At 54.7% G+C, this 17,729-nt stretch overlaps 10 protein-coding genes across 10 annotated transcripts; 5 read left to right on the forward strand and 5 right to left on the reverse strand.

Moving 5' to 3' along the window:
* Positions 1-60: 60 nt before the first annotated feature.
* On the reverse strand, positions 61-2,652 carry KRP23_1543 (Gamma-interferon-responsive lysosomal thiol protein; the record flags this gene model as incomplete). The annotated part of the gene is made up of 12 exons (XM_067886199.1): positions 61-405; positions 472-570; positions 635-679; positions 758-883; positions 946-1,114; positions 1,190-1,246; positions 1,315-1,724; positions 1,813-1,857; positions 1,935-2,063; positions 2,137-2,284; positions 2,366-2,446; positions 2,516-2,652. 12 exons carry the CDS (start codon positions 2,650-2,652, stop codon positions 61-63), a joined length of 1,791 nt encoding a protein of 596 aa, XP_067752120.1.
* Positions 2,653-2,942: 290 nt separating this feature from the next.
* Positions 2,943-3,894, reverse strand: KRP23_1544 (Phosphatidylinositol transfer protein SFH5; the record flags this gene model as incomplete). The annotated part of the gene is made up of 2 exons (XM_067886200.1): positions 2,943-3,384; positions 3,476-3,894. 2 exons carry the CDS (start codon positions 3,892-3,894, stop codon positions 2,943-2,945), a joined length of 861 nt encoding a protein of 286 aa, XP_067752121.1.
* Positions 3,895-4,327: 433 nt separating this feature from the next.
* On the forward strand, positions 4,328-5,278 carry KRP23_1545 (uncharacterized protein; the record flags this gene model as incomplete). Its single annotated transcript, XM_067886201.1, has 1 exon — positions 4,328-5,278. The coding sequence occupies one exon, from the start codon at positions 4,328-4,330 to the stop codon at positions 5,276-5,278; it is 951 nt and encodes a 316-aa protein (XP_067752122.1).
* A 211-nt stretch (positions 5,279-5,489) lies between these two features.
* Positions 5,490-7,513, reverse strand: KRP23_1546 (uncharacterized protein; the record flags this gene model as incomplete). The annotated part of the gene is made up of 3 exons (XM_067886202.1): positions 5,490-5,931; positions 6,004-6,552; positions 6,684-7,513. 3 exons carry the CDS (start codon positions 7,511-7,513, stop codon positions 5,490-5,492), a joined length of 1,821 nt encoding a protein of 606 aa, XP_067752123.1.
* A 727-nt stretch (positions 7,514-8,240) lies between these two features.
* KRP23_1547 (Retrovirus-related Pol polyprotein from transposon TNT 1-94) lies at positions 8,241-9,129 on the forward strand (the record flags this gene model as incomplete). Its single annotated transcript, XM_067886203.1, has 2 exons — positions 8,241-8,910; positions 8,975-9,129. 2 exons carry the CDS (start codon positions 8,241-8,243, stop codon positions 9,127-9,129), a joined length of 825 nt encoding a protein of 274 aa, XP_067752124.1.
* Positions 9,130-13,618: 4,489 nt separating this feature from the next.
* Positions 13,619-14,164, reverse strand: KRP23_1548 (uncharacterized protein; the record flags this gene model as incomplete). Its single annotated transcript, XM_067886204.1, has 2 exons — positions 13,619-13,924; positions 14,006-14,164. 2 exons carry the CDS (start codon positions 14,162-14,164, stop codon positions 13,619-13,621), a joined length of 465 nt encoding a protein of 154 aa, XP_067752125.1.
* A 137-nt stretch (positions 14,165-14,301) lies between these two features.
* KRP23_1549 (uncharacterized protein) lies at positions 14,302-14,979 on the reverse strand (the record flags this gene model as incomplete). The annotated part of the gene is made up of 1 exon (XM_067886205.1): positions 14,302-14,979. One exon carries the CDS (start codon positions 14,977-14,979, stop codon positions 14,302-14,304), a length of 678 nt encoding a protein of 225 aa, XP_067752126.1.
* Positions 14,980-15,452: 473 nt separating this feature from the next.
* On the forward strand, positions 15,453-16,497 carry KRP23_1550 (COMM domain-containing protein 4; the record flags this gene model as incomplete). The annotated part of the gene is made up of 6 exons (XM_067886206.1): positions 15,453-15,552; positions 15,641-15,723; positions 15,786-15,842; positions 15,914-15,961; positions 16,030-16,212; positions 16,285-16,497. The coding sequence occupies 6 exons, from the start codon at positions 15,453-15,455 to the stop codon at positions 16,495-16,497; spliced, it is 684 nt and encodes a 227-aa protein (XP_067752127.1).
* A 161-nt stretch (positions 16,498-16,658) lies between these two features.
* On the forward strand, positions 16,659-17,102 carry KRP23_1551 (uncharacterized protein; the record flags this gene model as incomplete). The annotated part of the gene is made up of 2 exons (XM_067886207.1): positions 16,659-16,982; positions 17,043-17,102. 2 exons carry the CDS (start codon positions 16,659-16,661, stop codon positions 17,100-17,102), a joined length of 384 nt encoding a protein of 127 aa, XP_067752128.1.
* Positions 17,103-17,171: 69 nt separating this feature from the next.
* On the forward strand, positions 17,172-17,584 carry KRP23_1552 (uncharacterized protein; the record flags this gene model as incomplete). The annotated part of the gene is made up of 2 exons (XM_067886208.1): positions 17,172-17,469; positions 17,556-17,584. The coding sequence occupies 2 exons, from the start codon at positions 17,172-17,174 to the stop codon at positions 17,582-17,584; spliced, it is 327 nt and encodes a 108-aa protein (XP_067752129.1).
* Between the last annotated feature and the right edge of the window lie 145 nt (positions 17,585-17,729).

The raw sequence follows: 17,729 nt of genomic DNA on the forward strand, positions 1-17,729 counted from the left end.
CTACATGTAGCAAATATCTAGCGGTGCTTACACACGCTTGCTGTCGCTGCCCCCACTCTTTCAGGCGTCTTTCTTGTGGTCGCGTGTTAGTCGTAGAGCCACCACGATCAGTCCAACGAAGCACGCGCCAGGCAAAATAACCGCCGTCATGGTGGCGTTGTCCGAGGTTTCCTCGTCGTCAGCCTGCTTGCCTCCGATGACCTTGGCTTCAAACTCCGTCACAGTCTTCGCCTCTGGCAGAGTTGGCAGCGGCTTACCGATGCCCGGAGCATCTTCATATTGCGCGCCAGTATTGCCGGTGTCCTTCTTCTTAGGAGCGCAGGGCTTAACCACGTCGTCATCGGCTGGAGGCTTGGATTCCGCCTGCTCGCGAAGCCTCTTGGGCTGGCACGCCGTCGGCCACAACTGTTCAACATTTAGCACACCATGTTAGAGTGAAGCAGGTTGGTAGCTACAACAAACACAACGCACGTCCTTAGGTCCCGAGTAGGCCTTGCACACAGCATCCATCAGCTGCTTCAAGCCGATTCCGTGCGACGCATCGCCCAGCGGCACGCCATTAAGAACGATCTACAATCACAAGGTCATCAAGATCAGACACGGCAAAACATGATGTATCAACTACACAACTTACGTAGGGGACCCAGGGAACGCGCAGTGATTGCCTCTTGGCGACATTCTGCATCAAATAACAGCACCCGTCGATGAGGATGATTTTAGCTAGTGAACTGCCAGACACAACTCGATTCAAACCAACCTGTCGGAGGAGATCGTCGCTCTTTGTGTCATAGCACGTTTTCATCTTGGTGTGAGCTTCGCCTTGAAAACAGCGGTTTATGATGAAACTCCAGGTCAAACCCTTGTTGTCTTTGCTTTCCATACACTGAAACAGTACACAAAACAGTAAGTAACTACAGCGTGACAAGCAACCGGGCAGAAACTTACAGCGATACGTTCCACCAGCTCTCCAATTTGCTGAAACTCCTCAACAGCGCAGCTTAACCACTTGTGTCCAAGGCACTCCACCATGCCAGCAGTGCATACGAAGTTGCCCTTTGCGTCAAAAGATGTACCAGCGGCGGGTACTGGGCGAAAGTCGATGATTTCTTGAAATCTGGATTGAGGCACACATTAATACAAAAGGGTCAGGAATAAAGCGTCACGGAAAGATAACTCGTTGTACACGTACTCCTTGTCGCGAATAAGTGAAATCAGTGGCCTCGTGATGAACGACATGCACCCGGGGCTACACAAACAATGTTAGGGGAGGAGCGAAGGCGGAGAGAAAGTAGTTTTCTACGAGAACATACGTACCAGAATGCTCGCCAGTACATATCCAGCTGCACCTTTCCTGATACTGCGGCTGTAATAGGCACAACGGCAGGAACGGCGTTTGCCTTTTCTTCCTTCATGTCTACAACAATATCGCCGTCCCCGCCTTCAACAGTATCTCCATTAGCAGGGGCCTGCACTCCAGTGTTCACTGCTTCTCTCTCTGGCGCACTGGTAGCTTGAGACTTTTCTCCAGCGGCCACCAGAGGCTTGTCGCCCTTAGAGTCCACCGCTTCTTCAGGCGCAAACTCCTTCTGCTCCCCAACAAGCTTCACACATTCCGGAGGGTAAAAGCTCTTGGGTCCAGTATAGGCTGAGCAAATGCTAGTCTTGAGCATGTTCAAGGGGACACCTTCCGTGGCCGAGCCAAGCACCTTATCATTCACAATCGTCTGTTTACAACAGAGCAAAGCACGAAGTAGCGCCATGAGCATGTCAATCTGGATAATCCAACAGGAAGAAAGTGGCTTGCGAACTTACGTATGGCATCCAAGGAACGCTGCCTGAGCGCTCTTCGCGAATCATCTAACACCATCAAACCAGCAGATTTGGCGTTAAGACCCACTCCCCGCCCAATAAAAAGAAAACTCCCAAGCCCGCACTTTCAGCAGTATGTCCTTGCTGCGGTTATCAAAGCACTCCTTGACCACGATGCGTTCTTCATCCGTCAGACAGTTTTTAATCTTCGTAGGCCAGTCACCCACTTGTCCAGACTCGTCTCCTTCAATGCACTGCAATCACAAACCACCGATCCAATCCGTCACGCCTCCGCCTACTCATCAAAGCCACCGCTGAGCAACGCACCGCAATTGTACCAAGGTACTTGACGACATCGTCACGGTCCTTGTCGAGCACGCAGACCTGCCAGCGGTGACCCGTGCACTCTAACGGGCCCGCCTCACACGTGATGGTCCCGTCCTGCTTCTCTTGCATCCCCGCAGCCGGAATCAACCTGCGTCAATGCATAACACAATCCACAGCCAGAATTATCAGCCCTGTAGCTTACAGTAGCCAGCCTAGGCGAGTTGCTCACGTTAGGTCGATGATGTTGCGGTATTCCTCCGTGCGCACGAGCTCCAGCAGCGGGTCGCCGACGAACCATTGGCAGGCAGGGCTGCAGAGCAAACAGAGTGATTGTCAGGAAGTTGCATCTGCAGAATATGGCGCTGTAGGAGCAGCAGACCAGAAGGCGCGGAAAAAGACACGCAAGTTCACGCGCTGCTGCTGTGTCACCCCCGTGGATTCGGTCGCTGCGCTGGAGACGAACGCATAAACACCTAGCAACGACGCCACAGCCGCCAGAGAACGCAGGAGGCCCATGGGGAGAAGGGAGAGACGCAGCCTCGAGCAGCTACGATACACTCCTGCTAAATGGCAAGAACTCGTGTGCAGAGTGTGGTGTACGATACATCAATTAGAGTCTCAGAGCTACTAGGTATCCGGATTCGTTGTAGGCAAGTTCCAGGTATCATATGGACAATATATTCATTAGAACCGCGGCGGCTTAGCTGGGTATGAGGACCCACGCGCAAAACACACAATAAAAACAGGAGACTCCGATACGATGATCTGGCCGGCAGCCACGACAAGAGTCTTGACGAAAGCTTCACCTAGCTCGTCTCCGCGTACAGCGTCTGCTCCCCGATGGTGTCGAGTGGGGCGGACTTGCCGCCGTAGACCTCAGGAACTCCGTCGCCGAGCTCGGTGTAGAGCTGCTCGCCGTAGCTCAGCACCGTGAACTTGCGAACGGTTTCCGCAGACAGGAAGAGCTTGAAGGCCGTGAACACCCAGCCCATGAGGACAGGCACGTTCAAGAAGAACTTGCGGCTCAACATCTCCGGGTATACCTTGGAGAAGACGTCGATGGTCTTGCGCGACGCGACCTTGACGTCCGGGTCCTGGCGCAGGAACGAGATGTTGAGGTAGTCGTGGATCTGAATGCCCTGGTACGGGTCGGGGCCCTCGCCATAGTCCGGAATAGACACGGTCGCCTCGTTCAGCTTGAGCTTCTGGATGCCCTTCTCCATTAGTGCCACACGCCAGCGCAAGAACCTGAAAAGAGCCATCCACAAACACCAGAAGTCAGCAAAATGGCCTCACCGTCATCCCCATTCTACTATCAGCCTCCGACACTGTTACTCACTGGTCGAGGTTGCCGAATGTAGCCTTGTTGTCTTTCACCGCTCCGTAGATGTTGAACGTCACAACGTCTTTCTTGTTCTCGCTTCCGGGAATGCCATCGATCTCGATCACGTAGCCCAGGCCCCCAAAGACCTCCTTGGAGAACTTCTCATCCAGCGTCTCCAGTGGCTTAAAGCTACTGCGCCACTCGAGCGTCTCGCCCAGCTGCGTCTTGGCCTTGTCCACGTCGTTGGCGTTGGCGCGCAGGAACTTCTGCAGGATGAGTTTCGTCGTGAACGGGCCGCTCGGGTCCAGCGTCACGCCGAACACTTCGCTGTAGCCGCTGGAGGCCTCGATGAGCGACGGGAGCGCCTTGAGCAGCTGGTTGATGGGGTGGCTCTCGACGATGGCGGGCCACTCGGGGGCAGCAGGCGACGACATGCTCCTGACACTCGTTCTTCAGGAATGAAACCCATGCAGAAAAAAATGCGCGTCCATCGAAAACTGCGATCTGGAATGAGAACCTGCGATACGGAATGATCCGCGATTGGGCGGAGGCACACTTCAACTTGCTGGTCACAAATGAGCTCTTGCTCTGGGCTGCCCAAGGCACTACCTGGTCTTTTGATAGTGCATTAACGATGGCATCTAGGCAAGTCTGCAAGACACACATGCGATATCAATCCCACACACTGTTTGTTGGAGGCTCATTTGACTAGCATGCGACGACAAAATCTGATAACGCTCACGGGTATATTTGGGGGAGCTGCTAGTGTCGACTAACGTTACAAGGCAGTAATGCTGCTGGTTTCATGCTCGTCCTCGCTTCCTTGGCGTTTCGCGGCCGTCGTGCTCGCTGTCGGCAGTATCAGAGATGGCTCGACCGCGGTACGTCGACCCTCGAGACGAGCTCTTGATGTCGATGGACGTTGAAGGCGTCAATGCGGTAGATGAAGACGAGCTGGATGCTCACCATCAAGTGCTGGCGATGGCGTCGGCTATCGAGCAGCTCACGCAGGACTTCGCTCGGCAACAGGAGGAACTAGCGGACGCGTACAAGAAACTGCAGCAATATGCACTGCGGGAGCATAGTGGAGAGGCTCCGACGCCTAGACTGAATGTTCGTCCCGGTGGAAATGGCCATTGTGGCTGCAGTCACGCGGCGGAGCTGGAAGAACTGAAAAGGTTGCTGGAGGTGAAAGACCTGGCGCTGGCTGAAGCATTACAGCAGCGCAATGAGCACCGGGTGGGGCTGGAAAAGGCCGAAGCGCTGATTGACGAGTTACGCTCACTGCATCTCGATACCACAGGAGGCAGAGTACCGAAAGTAGCGTGGAAAGCGCCGCCTCCAGCGCCAGGGTCTGCTGCAACAAACATGATCAGCCGCAGTACTCGGAATGCCGCAACAGCCATCCAGTACGCGCAGGCAGCAGTAGGAATTCGCACGCCCATGACGTCGGCAGCCACAGCGGCTTTGCTGGGATGTTCCGGTGCCATTGAAGTGCCTCACGACGAGCGGTTCGACGTCGAGAGCACGTACAAGCAGCGTAAGGAGACTGGTGACGCCTTCTGGCGCAAGCAATATAAGGAGGCCGTGCGGATGCGCAAGTCGCCGTCGCCTGTGGGTCTACAGAGCGCTGCTACCACACAACACAACCCAGCTGCTGCGCAGCCGTCTCTGAAGATTTTCTCGGGCCCCGACAACCGTAAGAAGAAGACAGACCAACTTCGTGACGAGACGGTGCCATCTTCACGCTACATCGGCATCAGTTCGAGGCAGAACAACATTATCAAAGAGCAGCACCGCATGTTCGCAAAAGAATAAGTTGGAATAACCAGGTAGGATACCGGATGTAGAAACTCACGCCGACGCAGTGGAAAGTATCTAAGCAATTACTCCGTTTGGAGAAAGCGGCTCCATTATACACGGCTGGATTGAAGCTACTGCTACTACGAATGACGGCGGGCGGAGCCATTTCACACCACTTTTGACTGCTAACCTTTTAGGATTCGGTGCGCTCCGGTGAGTTGATAGCCTACTCCGCGACCGGCACCGGTACGGAAACAGACGCAGCGGTGGCGGCAGCGGCGTCCACGGCGACGGCTGCTTCGGCCGCTGCCATGGCATCGATTGGTGCCTCCCGTTCCTCCTCCTTGGGTTCCTCAGGCTTTGCAGGCACTGTCGAGTCGAAGTACTTGCCTTCCCGAGCCGACTTAATTGCCGCAGAAATCACAGCGCGGCGCTTGAACTCAGTAGCATTCTTGGGAATGGGCGGCGCCGGAACAGTGCGGCCGTCCACCACGAAGTGCGTGACGCGCTCGTACGGGAACGGCGCCAGACTTGACTCGTGGAAGTAGCCCGAGAACTTGAGACGGCGAAGATAGACTTGGTAGATTTTGTCTTGGGGACGGGCTTCCACCACGAAACCGGAGCCGAAAGTCGTCAGCACGCGCTCCTCCTTGTGAAACTTGCCCTTCCTGTAAATCAAAAAGCAACACGCACGTCAAAAATCGTGACCGACAGTACACAGCTCCGAATGTGAGACTTACGGGGCCATCTTGATCGTTGCCATAGTGGACACCTTGGCCTTGACACTGGAGAGCGTGGGAAGGTTACCCGGCAGCGTGGGCAGATTGGCTGGCAGCGTGGGGAGGTTACCCGCTACAGAGGCACTGCGCATTCTCTCGCCCGCGTTCATCATGGACGTGCGCGTGAGGTTCAGAATCGACGACAGGCGCGTGGCCGTCGCCGGCGCGTGCGTCAGGTCCGTCTCGGCATGAACGTCGTTAATGAATAGCAGCGGCGATTGACCAGACTGGGTCTCCAGCACCACTGCGTACGTCTCGTCCTCCTCGCGGAAATGCACAACGTGGCCTGGCCCGAAGGGTGTGTCAACACGGTCTCCCTTGACGAAGTGCGTCCGCCTCCCCAACATCCGCACCGAGTCGGCATTCAAGTACGCCGTCGCGCCGCAGGGCGTCTTGACCACGAAGAACTTGTCCGTGCGCACCTCCAGCACCGTGCAAACCCCGAAAGGCGTCTGCGCCTTGCCCAAGTCCGCTTGCTGCACCGCGTCATGCTTGGTGTTGACCGCGAAGCTGTCTCACCAACCGACCGAAAGGCGAAGAGGCACACACAGCAAACGAAACACCATGAGAAACCATCCAGAAACGATCTAGCAATATATAATCCCTATACAGCAAACACCAGCATAGCAATGGGCCTCTACCTCTTGCCGGTCGTGTTGAGCTTGGAGCCGACGCTTTCCCGCAGCGAGCTGTAGCCCTCAAACAGGCGGTTCTTGGTGTTCTGGATGAGAGTCCCCCGCGGGTGAACCTTGTCGAACTTCTTGGTCGTGGCCTTCATGCGCCAGACATGCTCGTCGTCCCAGCGCCAGTCCAGCGCGATGCTGTACATGTCCTCCTCGACGTAGTACTGCTCCACGGTGGCCATGCCCCAGCGGGTCTTGACCCTCTCCCCCACGACGCTCTTAATCTCCCTGATGATGGTCTCCTCCCTCAAGTACGCGACGCTCTTGGGCACGAGCTGCACCACGTAGAAGCCGTCCTCTAGACGCACGTCCAACACTGTGCCCGTACCGAAGGTCGTGGCCACGCACATGCCGCGGCGGGCCTTGAACGTGGTGTCCGAGCACGGCGACGGGGAGCTGCCACTGCTGCCCGTGGGTGACGTCTTGGCCGTCTCCGCCGGCTCGGGCGCCGAGTTTTGGCGTACGCTCATGCGGCGGTACAGTGACGTGGCGGTCTGCTCGATGGACATACCGCGGCGGCGGATGGCGGCGGCCGCGACAGATGCAGCGGACGGGGCGGGCACCACACCGTCATGGGAGCGGCGCTCGTCGGGGAAGTCCGGCAGCTCCCCGGGCTGGTCGTCGTCCTGGTTGTCGTCCAGCACAGGCTCCTCCTCGGCCTCCTGCTCTCCCTCCTTGGCGCCCTTCTGCGAGGTGCGGTACGTGGGCACCTTGGGAAGGAAACCGCCGAGCGCGAAGCCCGCGCGCTTGGGCTTCACGGCGCTGTCTTCCTTGCTGGTCGCGACCATGTCAACTTGTATCGGAGCTCTTCTTCCACTGGACTTTTGCGTTGTGTGCAACTGCGCAGACGTGTTTAGTGAGTGTACTTAACGAGGAACGGCCGTGGATCTCAAGTAAGTGACCATGGGTGCCGTTGAAACAGACGAAACGTATGTAACGACGCGGAAATGGCTACACATTGTATATTCGGGTAAGTAGACATGTCGCGTAGAGCACCGGGCACTGCAGTGGGCAGCTGTTGCTGCAGCTCCCGAGATGCAACAGCGGGCCGCTGTCAGCGGCAACGCCAGCGTCATGAGCTCGCCACCAAGGCAAAGTGTGGCCAAATGCCAATACATACCCATGACAAGGTTGCTGTTGGCCATGCAGTTCTCCCGCCTCTGCTGGGGGCCACCGTAGCCATGCCATCACCTTCAAATCGCTTTGGTCTTGTTGTGAATTACTGGTCCTCACCGGTTGCTACTGTTGCAGTTTAGCTTTTGCCTTACAGCAAGTTGAAGTGTAGATACACAAAATGCTCAGGAGCTGGGAAAGGAGAGAGAAAAGCAAAGAGGGGGAAAACCACACAACAGAAAATACAACGGGAGCAGCACGTCGCTTTACTCCCTCGCCCCGTGTTCGTCTTCTCTTTCTTGTTCGTTGTGCGGTGTGAGTTGCTGACGCACGCAAAAGCAGCCAAGTTACAAGTGGTTATGAGCCCAATACTGCGTTGGTAACTTCCCGACGGTGAAGATCATGAGTACAAGTGCAGACACGAAGAAAGAGACGAAGGAAGAGAAGAAGGCCGCTCACCCACCGTTCGATGGCAAGGACTTCGAGGTGTGGTTCGAGCGCATGAAGTTGAAGCTGGAACGCAAGGGAATGTGGAAGTACTGCGTGAAGGAGATCGAGGAGCCGGAGGAGTCGAAGCAGAACGAGCACGACGCGTGGATGAAGGATTCTGCGCGCGCTAAGGAGCTACTCTATGACGGAATGACGGACAAGATAATGAAAACGGTGAAGTTTGAGCCGACTGCGTTCCGTGTAGTGGAGAGACTGAAGCAGAGATTCGTCGGGAAAACGTATTTCAAGTATGCAGCGGAGATGACACAGCTGAGGAAGCTCCGACTCCAGGAGAACGGGAATATGCCCGATCATTTGGGTGAAGTGCGAAGATTAATTGATCGAATTGCTCTATTGGGTAAACCTCTTGATGAGTATGAGAAGCCTGCGATTTTGATCGGCACACTGCCTGACGATTACGATAACGTGGTGGAAACATTTTTGGCAAGTCACGTGCCTCGAGATGTAAATGACCCTCCCAACTATGATCAATTGGAGCATGCATTGGAGCTCGCGTATGATCGGCGCCAAGGACGAAAGCTAAATGAAGGCAACGAAGATCAAGCCTTGTTTGGAGGATCTGGTAGAGGTCGGGGCCGAGGTCGTGGTCGCGGTCGTAGCTCTGATCGTGGCCGCGGTGGCCGCAGTGGAGGACGTGGCCGAGGCAGAGGTTTTGGTCGTGGTGGTGGTCGAGGAGGTAGCCAAGGAGCTGGACGCGGACGTGAAGGTCAAGTCACCAGTAAAGGAAGATGTTTTCATTGCGGAGAGCAATCGCACCAAGTGCGAGACTGCCCGCACTTAGGCAGACATCCGCCAAGTGGTGCCCGCGGATCCGAGCCACCTCAAAAGCAAGCCAAGGTAGAAGGAGCGCAGGGGAAGCGAGCTGCAAAGAACCAGTATACTCAGGATGAGAGTGATGAATCGGCATATGTGGTTAGTGCTCTCATTAAGCAGCCTCCCAACGTGCAGAAGTTTGCAAGCAAGCGCTGGTACTTGGACTCGGGAGCCACAAGCCATTTGACTAACCAGAAAATTGATTTTATTTCGTTCACGGCCATGAGTGCATTGGTGAGAGTTGGTGGTGAGAACTGGTTGAATGTAGCTGGAATTGGCACCGTGAAAAAGGAGATCCAGACTACGAGTGGGTGGCGGACGTTAGTACTGCGTGGAGTACGATATGTACCAGAACTGCAATGTAGTTTGTTCTCAGTGCGGCGACAAACCGCACAAACCCTGCCCGCAGATGAGAAGGTTCGAGTTCACTTTGATGACGATGAATTCGCAAAGGTGAAATTTGAACAAGGAAGTGCGAAGGCACATGTCGACAGAACCAATCTTTATTGCTTAGAGCTGGAAAGTTCTGTGAACTCCGCATTGGTCGTCGCCACGGATGAAGACTACAAGGTGCAGCTGTGGCACACGCGCCTTGGTCACCCAGGACGGACAATATTCAACGCACTATTTCGACATGCAGATTGGCCGTTGTTAGCTGTGGATCTGAGGATCAGACAAGATTTCAGCTGTGAAGCATGTGTGAGAGGCAAGATGACGAGAAAGAGTTTTCACTCGGTGCAGAGTTCGAATCGTGACTGGTTAATTGGAGAACGAGCACACGTGGATGTTTGGGGGCCGTATCCAGTGGCGTCATACTCGGGCATGCGCTACTTTGCTCTCTTCGTCGATGAGGCGTCTCGCTTCTCGACTTTGTTTCTGATGAAAGAGCGCACCAACGTCTACGCAAAGTTCCAGTTCTACTATGAGCGAGTAAAAACACAATTGAAAATCCGAATGAAAGAGCTTCGTTGTGATAATGCTCGCGAACTACTAGCGCTCGGTGAAAAGTGCAAACGCACGTACGGAATGGAGTGCTCGCTGACGGTGAAGCATACCCCAGAGCAAAACGGAGTTGCTGAACGAATGATTCGCACGGTGACTGAGAGGATGAGGTGCTTGCTGGAGCATTTTGGACTGCCCAAGCAGATGTGGGCGGAGGCCGCTGCCACCGCAGCGTATTGTGTAAACATAGTGCCGAACAAGAGAAAAGGAATGCAAGTCCCGTATGCAGTGTGGTTCAGAGAGACACCTGCGTATTCGAGACTTCGGACATTCGGTTGTGCTGTGTTAGCTTACGTTGACAAAGTTGAGCGCAAGAAAATGGATTCACGAGCAAAGAAGCTGTATTCGTTGGTTATTCTCGTGAGCGAAGAGGCTATCGGTTGCTGGACAGCACGACGAACAAGGCGTTCTACAGCCACACAGCGGTCTTCTATGAAGATAAACCTGGACGAATCCTGTTGAAGGATGGTACAGAGGCACCAACTGTCCCCACGTCGGAGTATTTGGACATTAATGCTACGACGATGCAGAATATCCCAGCTTTGCTGGAGGAAGCTCAAGCTGAGGAGATGCCTGACTCAGAGTGCAGAACTGGTGGGGCTAGTGGAGGTGCAGTGCCAGCTGAGGTTGCAGATGAAAGTCGTGCACAGCAGATTAGTGGTGCTTCTCGTGAGACTACTATATCACGAAAAAGAGCGCGAGCGAGTGGCATCTCGGCTCCACGCAAAAGAGTCCGCCTAGACGAAAAGGTGGCATCAGGTGCAGAAGCAGCACCGGTGAAGGAAAATGCTCATCGTCAGAAGAAAAGAAAAAGAGGGAAAAGAAAGAAACCAAGTTGTGAACGGTGCGATACACCAAATGAAGAGTCTGATGGTCCGGGCAGTAGGCGGTGTGCGACACCGGCTGTAGAGCAAGATGATAAGGAGACTGAAGGGCAGCAATCTTCCACTCGTTTGCCTGGTGCGATAGCGACCACCAGCAACGAGACGCTGGATGCTGATGGTGACTCGCCGATGGGGGAACTTACCGTCTCTGAGCAGCGAGATGCACCTCGCAGTAAGGCATCGAAGACTGGCTGCAGAGAATACCGGACGAAGAGTGGCCGAGTGTCGAAGCCACCACGGTGGCTAAGCGACACCATTCATCTTGCATACGGAGACTCAATTGAGAAGAAGAGGTCAGCTGGTTCATCAAGCTGGGAGATGAAACGTGATGAAATGCAGTTTGAAATCGCAAAAGAGAAAGCAATGGATTGGTGGCAAGACTTATGTTGTCTTTCGGCCAGTATAATTAATGAACCAGAGACCCTTGACGATGCAATGAATAGTGAATACTCAGAGGAGTGGCGATCAGCAGCAGACATCGAGTACCATGCATTGAAGAAAAATGGCACATGGAAGCTGGTCCCTCGACGGAAAGGAATGAAGGTGCTCAGAAACCGGTGGATATTTCGTGTAAAGTATCTCCTAATGGCAAAATTGAGAGGTTCAAAGCCCGACTGGTGGTCAAGGGCTTTATGCAGGTCTATGGCGTGGACTACCTTGAAGTATACTCATGTGGTCCGCTTGGAGACTCTGCGGATGTTGCTGACGCTGGCTGCAATCTGGGACTACGAAGTCGACCAGATGGACGTGACGACCGCATTCTTGAATGGCCCTATCGATAGAGGTGTACATGGAGCAACCAAAGGGTACGAGGAAACAGGAAAAGAGGACTGGGTTGCATGCTGGATAAAGCCTGTATGGCTTGAAGCAAGCCCCTCGTGTTTGGTTTCGCCTACTGAAAGACCACCTAGAGAGCAAGGCTTTACAAAATGAATTGTGAGGCTTGTGTTGCTGTGAAAGATATGATGGTGAGCTAGTGTTTATCTCCATCTACGTGGATGATTTGATTCTATTCACCCCCAACAAGAAGTTGATGAAGGAGCTGAAGCAGATGCTTCACGTGCGTTTCGAGATGAAGGACTTGGGGCCGATTCACTACATATTGGGCTGGGAGATAATGAGGAACAGAATGGAGCGGACAATTTTCATCAACCAGCGTAAGTATGCTGACAAAGTATTGCATCGATTTGGAATGGAAAGATGCAATGGCTGCAAAGTGCCAAGCACTCCTGACTTGAAGCTATCGAAGGTCATGTGTCCGACCACGAAAGAGGAGAAGGGCTTGATGAGTGGAAAGCCGTACCGGGCTGTAATTGGCAGTCTAATGTACTTGATGTTGGGCACACGCCCTGATTTGGCTTACCTGGTCCGTGAGTGCAGTCAATTTCTCGAAACCCTGGAATTTTGCACTGGCGCGCTGCAAAGCGTGGCTACGTTACTTAAAGGAGACGCAGGACTGGGGCCTACAATTAGGAGGAGTGCAATGGAGTCAGCAGGAATTGAATGATCATCTCAAAGCTTTGCAGATGCAGACTTTGCGAACCGAGTGGACGATCGGAAGTCTATTGCTGGGTATCTCACCCAGTTCTGTGGCAGCACCATTCTTGGGCAAGCCAGACAGAACGAACGGTCGCTTTACACACGACAGAAGCAGAGTACATGGCGCTCGCCTTCTTGTCCAAGAAGTCATACACCTGCGGCAGATGTTGAAAGAGCTGAAGGTAAAGCAGGACAACCCCTCAGATGTATTGTGGAACGAAAGCGCTCGAAAGTTGGCGAACAACCTGAATTTCACAGTCGGACAAAACACATTGATGTGCGACATCATTTGTCCGAGAACGTGTTGAGCTGAACGAGATCACTGTGAAACGAGTCGCTGGGGCTGACAATGTGGCTGATGCATTCACGAAGCCACTACCTCGTGTGAAACTTGAGCAACACCGAGAGCAAGCATGGGTTTGATTTCCAAGGGCAATACGAGACTACCAAGAACTTGTGCAACGTGACAACCAGTAGGTGGGGCTGTTGTGAATTACTGGTCCTCACCGGTTGCTACTGTTGCAGTTTAGCTTTTGCCTTACAGCAAGTTGAAGTGTAGATACACAAAATGCTCAGGAGCTGGGAAGGAGAGAGAAAAGCAAAGAGGGGGAAAACCACACAACAGAAAAACAACGGGAGCAGCACGTCGCTTTACTCCCTCGCCCCGTGTTCGTCTTCTCTCTTGTTCGTTGTGCGGTGTGAGTTGCTGACGCACGCAAAGCAGCCAAGTTACAAGTGGTCTAATCGGATGCCCAATTTTACTTCCGAAGCCATCTCTGGTCGCGGTAACTTGCAGGCATTGCATTGTTGACATCGTCCGCCTCCCGCCTTGTTCGCGTCAAAGCCATTGCAAGCCATCGCAGCGCACGGTTGTTTCATTTGTGCCTTACGCTCTATCGGATACCTAGTTACAAGTCGTCGCTCAAACCTTGTTGTTGTTAGCACGTTTCGCTGCTTCGAGACTTGGGATGGCGTATCTGGCGCATCTGCACTTGCTCGTTCAGCGCATGATCTTCTGCCACTCGTTCAGCGTCAGCATGTGCAGGAGTCGCTCCGCAGCGTGTCGTAGTGGAGCCGCTTGGACACCACGCCGAGCTGCACGGGGGTGCGCGTCTGTCGCCGGCGCCGCCGAATCACCTGTGGTCGGCCGTCCGTTTTGACTTCCACGACCTCCTCTACGTCACTATCGTCGTCGTCGCTATTGAGCTCGTAGCTGTGGAAGTCGAGCGGGTCGCAGCGCTCGAGCTGATGCCGCTCCCTGACTTCGAGGTCCTTCAGACCTTTGGTTGTGTCACGCCTCTCCTTGGCCTGCTGGGCTCGACGTTCCGCCGACGAAGGCTGCATACGAAAGACAAAAATTAGATGGTCAGCGGTTGCCTCCAACCACCAAATCGCTATGTCGTAGACTAGCAAACGTACCCGGTAGGACGAGTAGTTCAGCACCAACTGAGAACAAAAGGCACAGACCGGAGCCTCATCGTACAAGTGTGTCATCCGAGCATGGCTCATGCCCTCGGCGGTGCTCTCTGTCACTTTACCGCTGTCATCGTCGATCATTTCCCCAGCGTTAGTACCCATTGAGGACCCGTTTGCTGCTGCCCACGATGCTCGCAGATCGGCGATACTCTTGAACGATACTTTCGTTGTAAGAGTTATCTTCGGGAATACGTACAAGCAGAGCGAACATGGCTCGCTGGTGAGGGATGCCATGGTGCTCAGTAGTAGTGGCGTCTGTTCTTCAGCCAGCACACGGCGTAATTGACGCAGCTTCGCTCGCGCCTTAATCTTGTCGAGCGTGCGCTGAGACTTCTCGAATTCTTGTGAACATGCATGCGACTTCGCAAAACACGGCGCAGCTTCTTGATAGCACAGCGCGAGATCGATCCAAACTGCTCTATGAGTCGTTCCTCGCTCATTTCCTCGAGAGATAACTTCGGAGCCCGCTGAGAGGGCGCTGCATCGTCGTCGCTACCCACTTTGGTATCTCCATTTGCGCTATCATCTTCAAGCCCAGGCAAGGCTGCAGGTCCTGTAGCCTCCGTAATGTGAGGCAGACTTGCACGCAGCCCCACCACCGAGCTTCTGTGTCGGACAATTGTCTTTTCCGCTGCTGCATCGGTTGCCGCTGCCTCCATCACACTATGCAGGGCAGTAGTTGAAGTCGGAGAGCCCGATAAAGGGGCAGCTCTGCTCATAATTCCTGACTTCTTCCGAGTTACCGAGTCCCGATGCAGGGTCAGAACGCTGGCAGCGCTAACGGGCCGTTGATTCGTCCCGACGTGCTTAGGGAGAGAACCTGCATCAGACGGTAGCGATGGCTCTGCCACAATGGTCTTGAGCGATTCGCCACTTAACGTCTTCGAGATGAGCTCCGACGTGCTCTTGCACACCATTGCAGACTTTGGTCGAGCAGCAGAAACGACGACGCGGAGCTCGATAGCTCTGGCGAGCGGTCGTGCGCGTTGTTGTTGGGCGACGGAGATCTCGAAAGCGGCAGCGACCGTTTGCTGACGAACCTCAATTCTCTCTTTTTGCTCATAACCACTACCTGTTGCTGTGGAGTGAGCGCTTGCTGCGAATCGTCTGTGCCACATCCTTCTCGTGCTGGTCCACGGTTCTCCTGACCACAGCTTCAATCAGTCGTGTCGCCACCACTGCGTTTGCCTCCAGACGCTGGACTGCGCGGCCCGAAGCCAAAGCTCTCTACCATTCGATTCCACACCGCCCGCGCCGGGATATTCCGCTCCGTTCGCGCACATTCGTCCACCAGGCACCGCGCCGTGGACTCGAGTCTGCAGGCCACCAGCCATTCCTGCACCACAGCAGGGCAAAGTCGCTCGCGTTGGTATCGCTGGAGGGCAGCCCCATGACAGCCATAACTGCACAAAATGCTTTGCCACATACTTGTACGACCTTTCAAATCGGAATTAGTGCGATTTTGATCGAGATCCGCAAAGAGGAAAATGGTGCGTGGATTACCTGCGCGAGTTGCAAGGATGGGAGCTGCGCGAGGGTTTGACTGTGCGGGACTCACTCGTTGCTATTGTGGCACAGAAATTTCGGTTCTGCGGAGGGCTGGAGCCGCCCGACTGGCTGCTGGCCGAGATGCCGCTGCTGTCGGGGAGCACACCAAAGTGGTGCGTCTTGCGACTTAGCTGAAGTAATGCTAACTGACGAGTTTGCTGGCGATGCTTTGCAGACAGCTAGCGATCTGGTGGTCATGTGCGAAGTTATTGGGGCGGATATTGCAATTCAGGTTTGTGGAGTCGGCGGGGAGTTTGAATGTGGAGTGGATTGGAACTGAGCGAGGTTGTTTTGCGTTGGTAGGAGCTAGACCACGCACACACATTGTTCGAGGACGCAGCAGATGCCAAGGTTGGGAGGTGTGGTGCTTGGCTGCGTGTGTGCAACGAGGTTTACGCTGTCGTAATGCTTATCCTTAGGCTACAGTTGCTGCGCTGCGCTTCATCCTGACGCATGCGGCCAAGTACGACGTCGAGCGGCGAGATCTGATTGAGGAGCTACAGCAGTTGGGCATGCAACAGGAGGCCGCCGAGGGCATCGCGCAGAGCTACGAGGACCAGCGCGTCCGCATCCAGGACCAGCAGCGGGCGCACCGCTTCCAGGTTTGCATTCTGCACCCGTCATGTACTGTTTTAATACATAGTACAATGCTCTCACACTTGTATGTGTTGCAGTTCGCACACGTGGAGAAGGTCGAGTGGAAGGTCAAAGCCCCGGCGGAAGTGAATCTCACCTTGAAGCTGGACCAGCCGGCGACGGTCTGCAGTACAGCATCAACCGCCGCAGTGAATCGCGAGCTGCGCTTTGACGTGAGCAAGATCAAGTTCCTGGCGCTGGTCGAGGAGCTCCGTCACGCGCAAACGATGTTACGCGGCAGCAGCGTCTAGCGCAAAAAAGGCAACATGTCGTTCCGCCCTGACTTCAGGTCGCGCGTCATCATGGTCCAAAACAAACGGATGTCGCATATTCATTTCAGCCAATAGGAAACGCTCCACCCCTTCTCTGACTGTCTTCATCTTCATACCCAGAAAGCCCATACAAATACGAAATGGGCGGCGGGTCCTGGGTCGTGCAGGAAGGCTTCCTGCTGTGCAAGCGCGACGGGGCCGCGTCCCCGCGCAAGGGCCTGCAGGAACTGTACGTGGTGCTCAGCATGAACCGCAAACTCGAGTTCTTCGACGGCAGCGACGCCGCCACGCGCGCCAAACAGGACTCTGCCTACCTGCTGGGGTTCGCGGGCTGGGACGGGGACGGGCTGCTCAAGGTGGACGCGTACGGACTGGAGCTTAAAGTAGAGCGCTGCGCCAGGCCGCGCATGTTTCTGGCGGCTTTCAACCGCGTGGACCAGGAGAAATGGTGCGAGGATTCATGGGTACGTTGCCAACAAGGGGGTACGAAGGGTACTTTAATGACCTTGTTCCGTTGTTAACAGCGGTGCTGGACCCTCATAGTGCGGCGGGTGAAGAAGTTCGACGCGAACGACGTCGCGTAAAGAAGGAGGAGAAGCGGCTGCAGGAAGAGGGACGAGAAGATCCGCAAGTGGAAGGAGAAGAAGGCCAAGATGCTCCAAGAGGAGCAGGACCGGCTGCTGGCACGTGAAGAAGAGATTAATAACATGACGCCCTTGGAGCGCGTGGACGGACTCGGCTCGCTGGACGACGACACGGCCAGGTGCTGGAGAAGGGAAGCTAAGGTTGCAGCGACGACAGGCGCCGACCACAGGCAGAGTGAACAAGCGGCGTACAGACGACGGCTGGAAGAAGCGGCCGGAGGAAAGACGGACAATGTGCAGCCGCTGCATACGAAGATTGTGGAGCAGAGGACCAAGGTTCGCGTGGAGCTCCCTCCACCTGGACAGTGTACGTACATTTTGCTAGACTTTTGGATAGTTGCATGTGGCTGGGAGCTGACGTTTGCTGCTAAATGCTGACTATTTCGTGGACAGTTTTCGAGGTTGGCGGTTGTGCATCATGACGCACCCGTGCGTCTGGGCTCCTCTGGGAGCGATATCTCGGACAGCTCTTCGATGTCGTCGCGACTTTCTTCTGTTTCATCTGCGCCAGGAATGGGCAATGCGCCTCCTCCTCCGCCCCGCCACTTCACTGGTCTGCCAGCAGCT

Source organism: Phytophthora ramorum (genome assembly GCF_020800215.1).
Source record: "Phytophthora ramorum isolate Pr-102 chromosome Unknown Phyram_PR-102_s0001, whole genome shotgun sequence".
Taxonomy (NCBI): Eukaryota; Oomycota; class Peronosporomycetes; order Peronosporales; family Peronosporaceae; genus Phytophthora; species Phytophthora ramorum.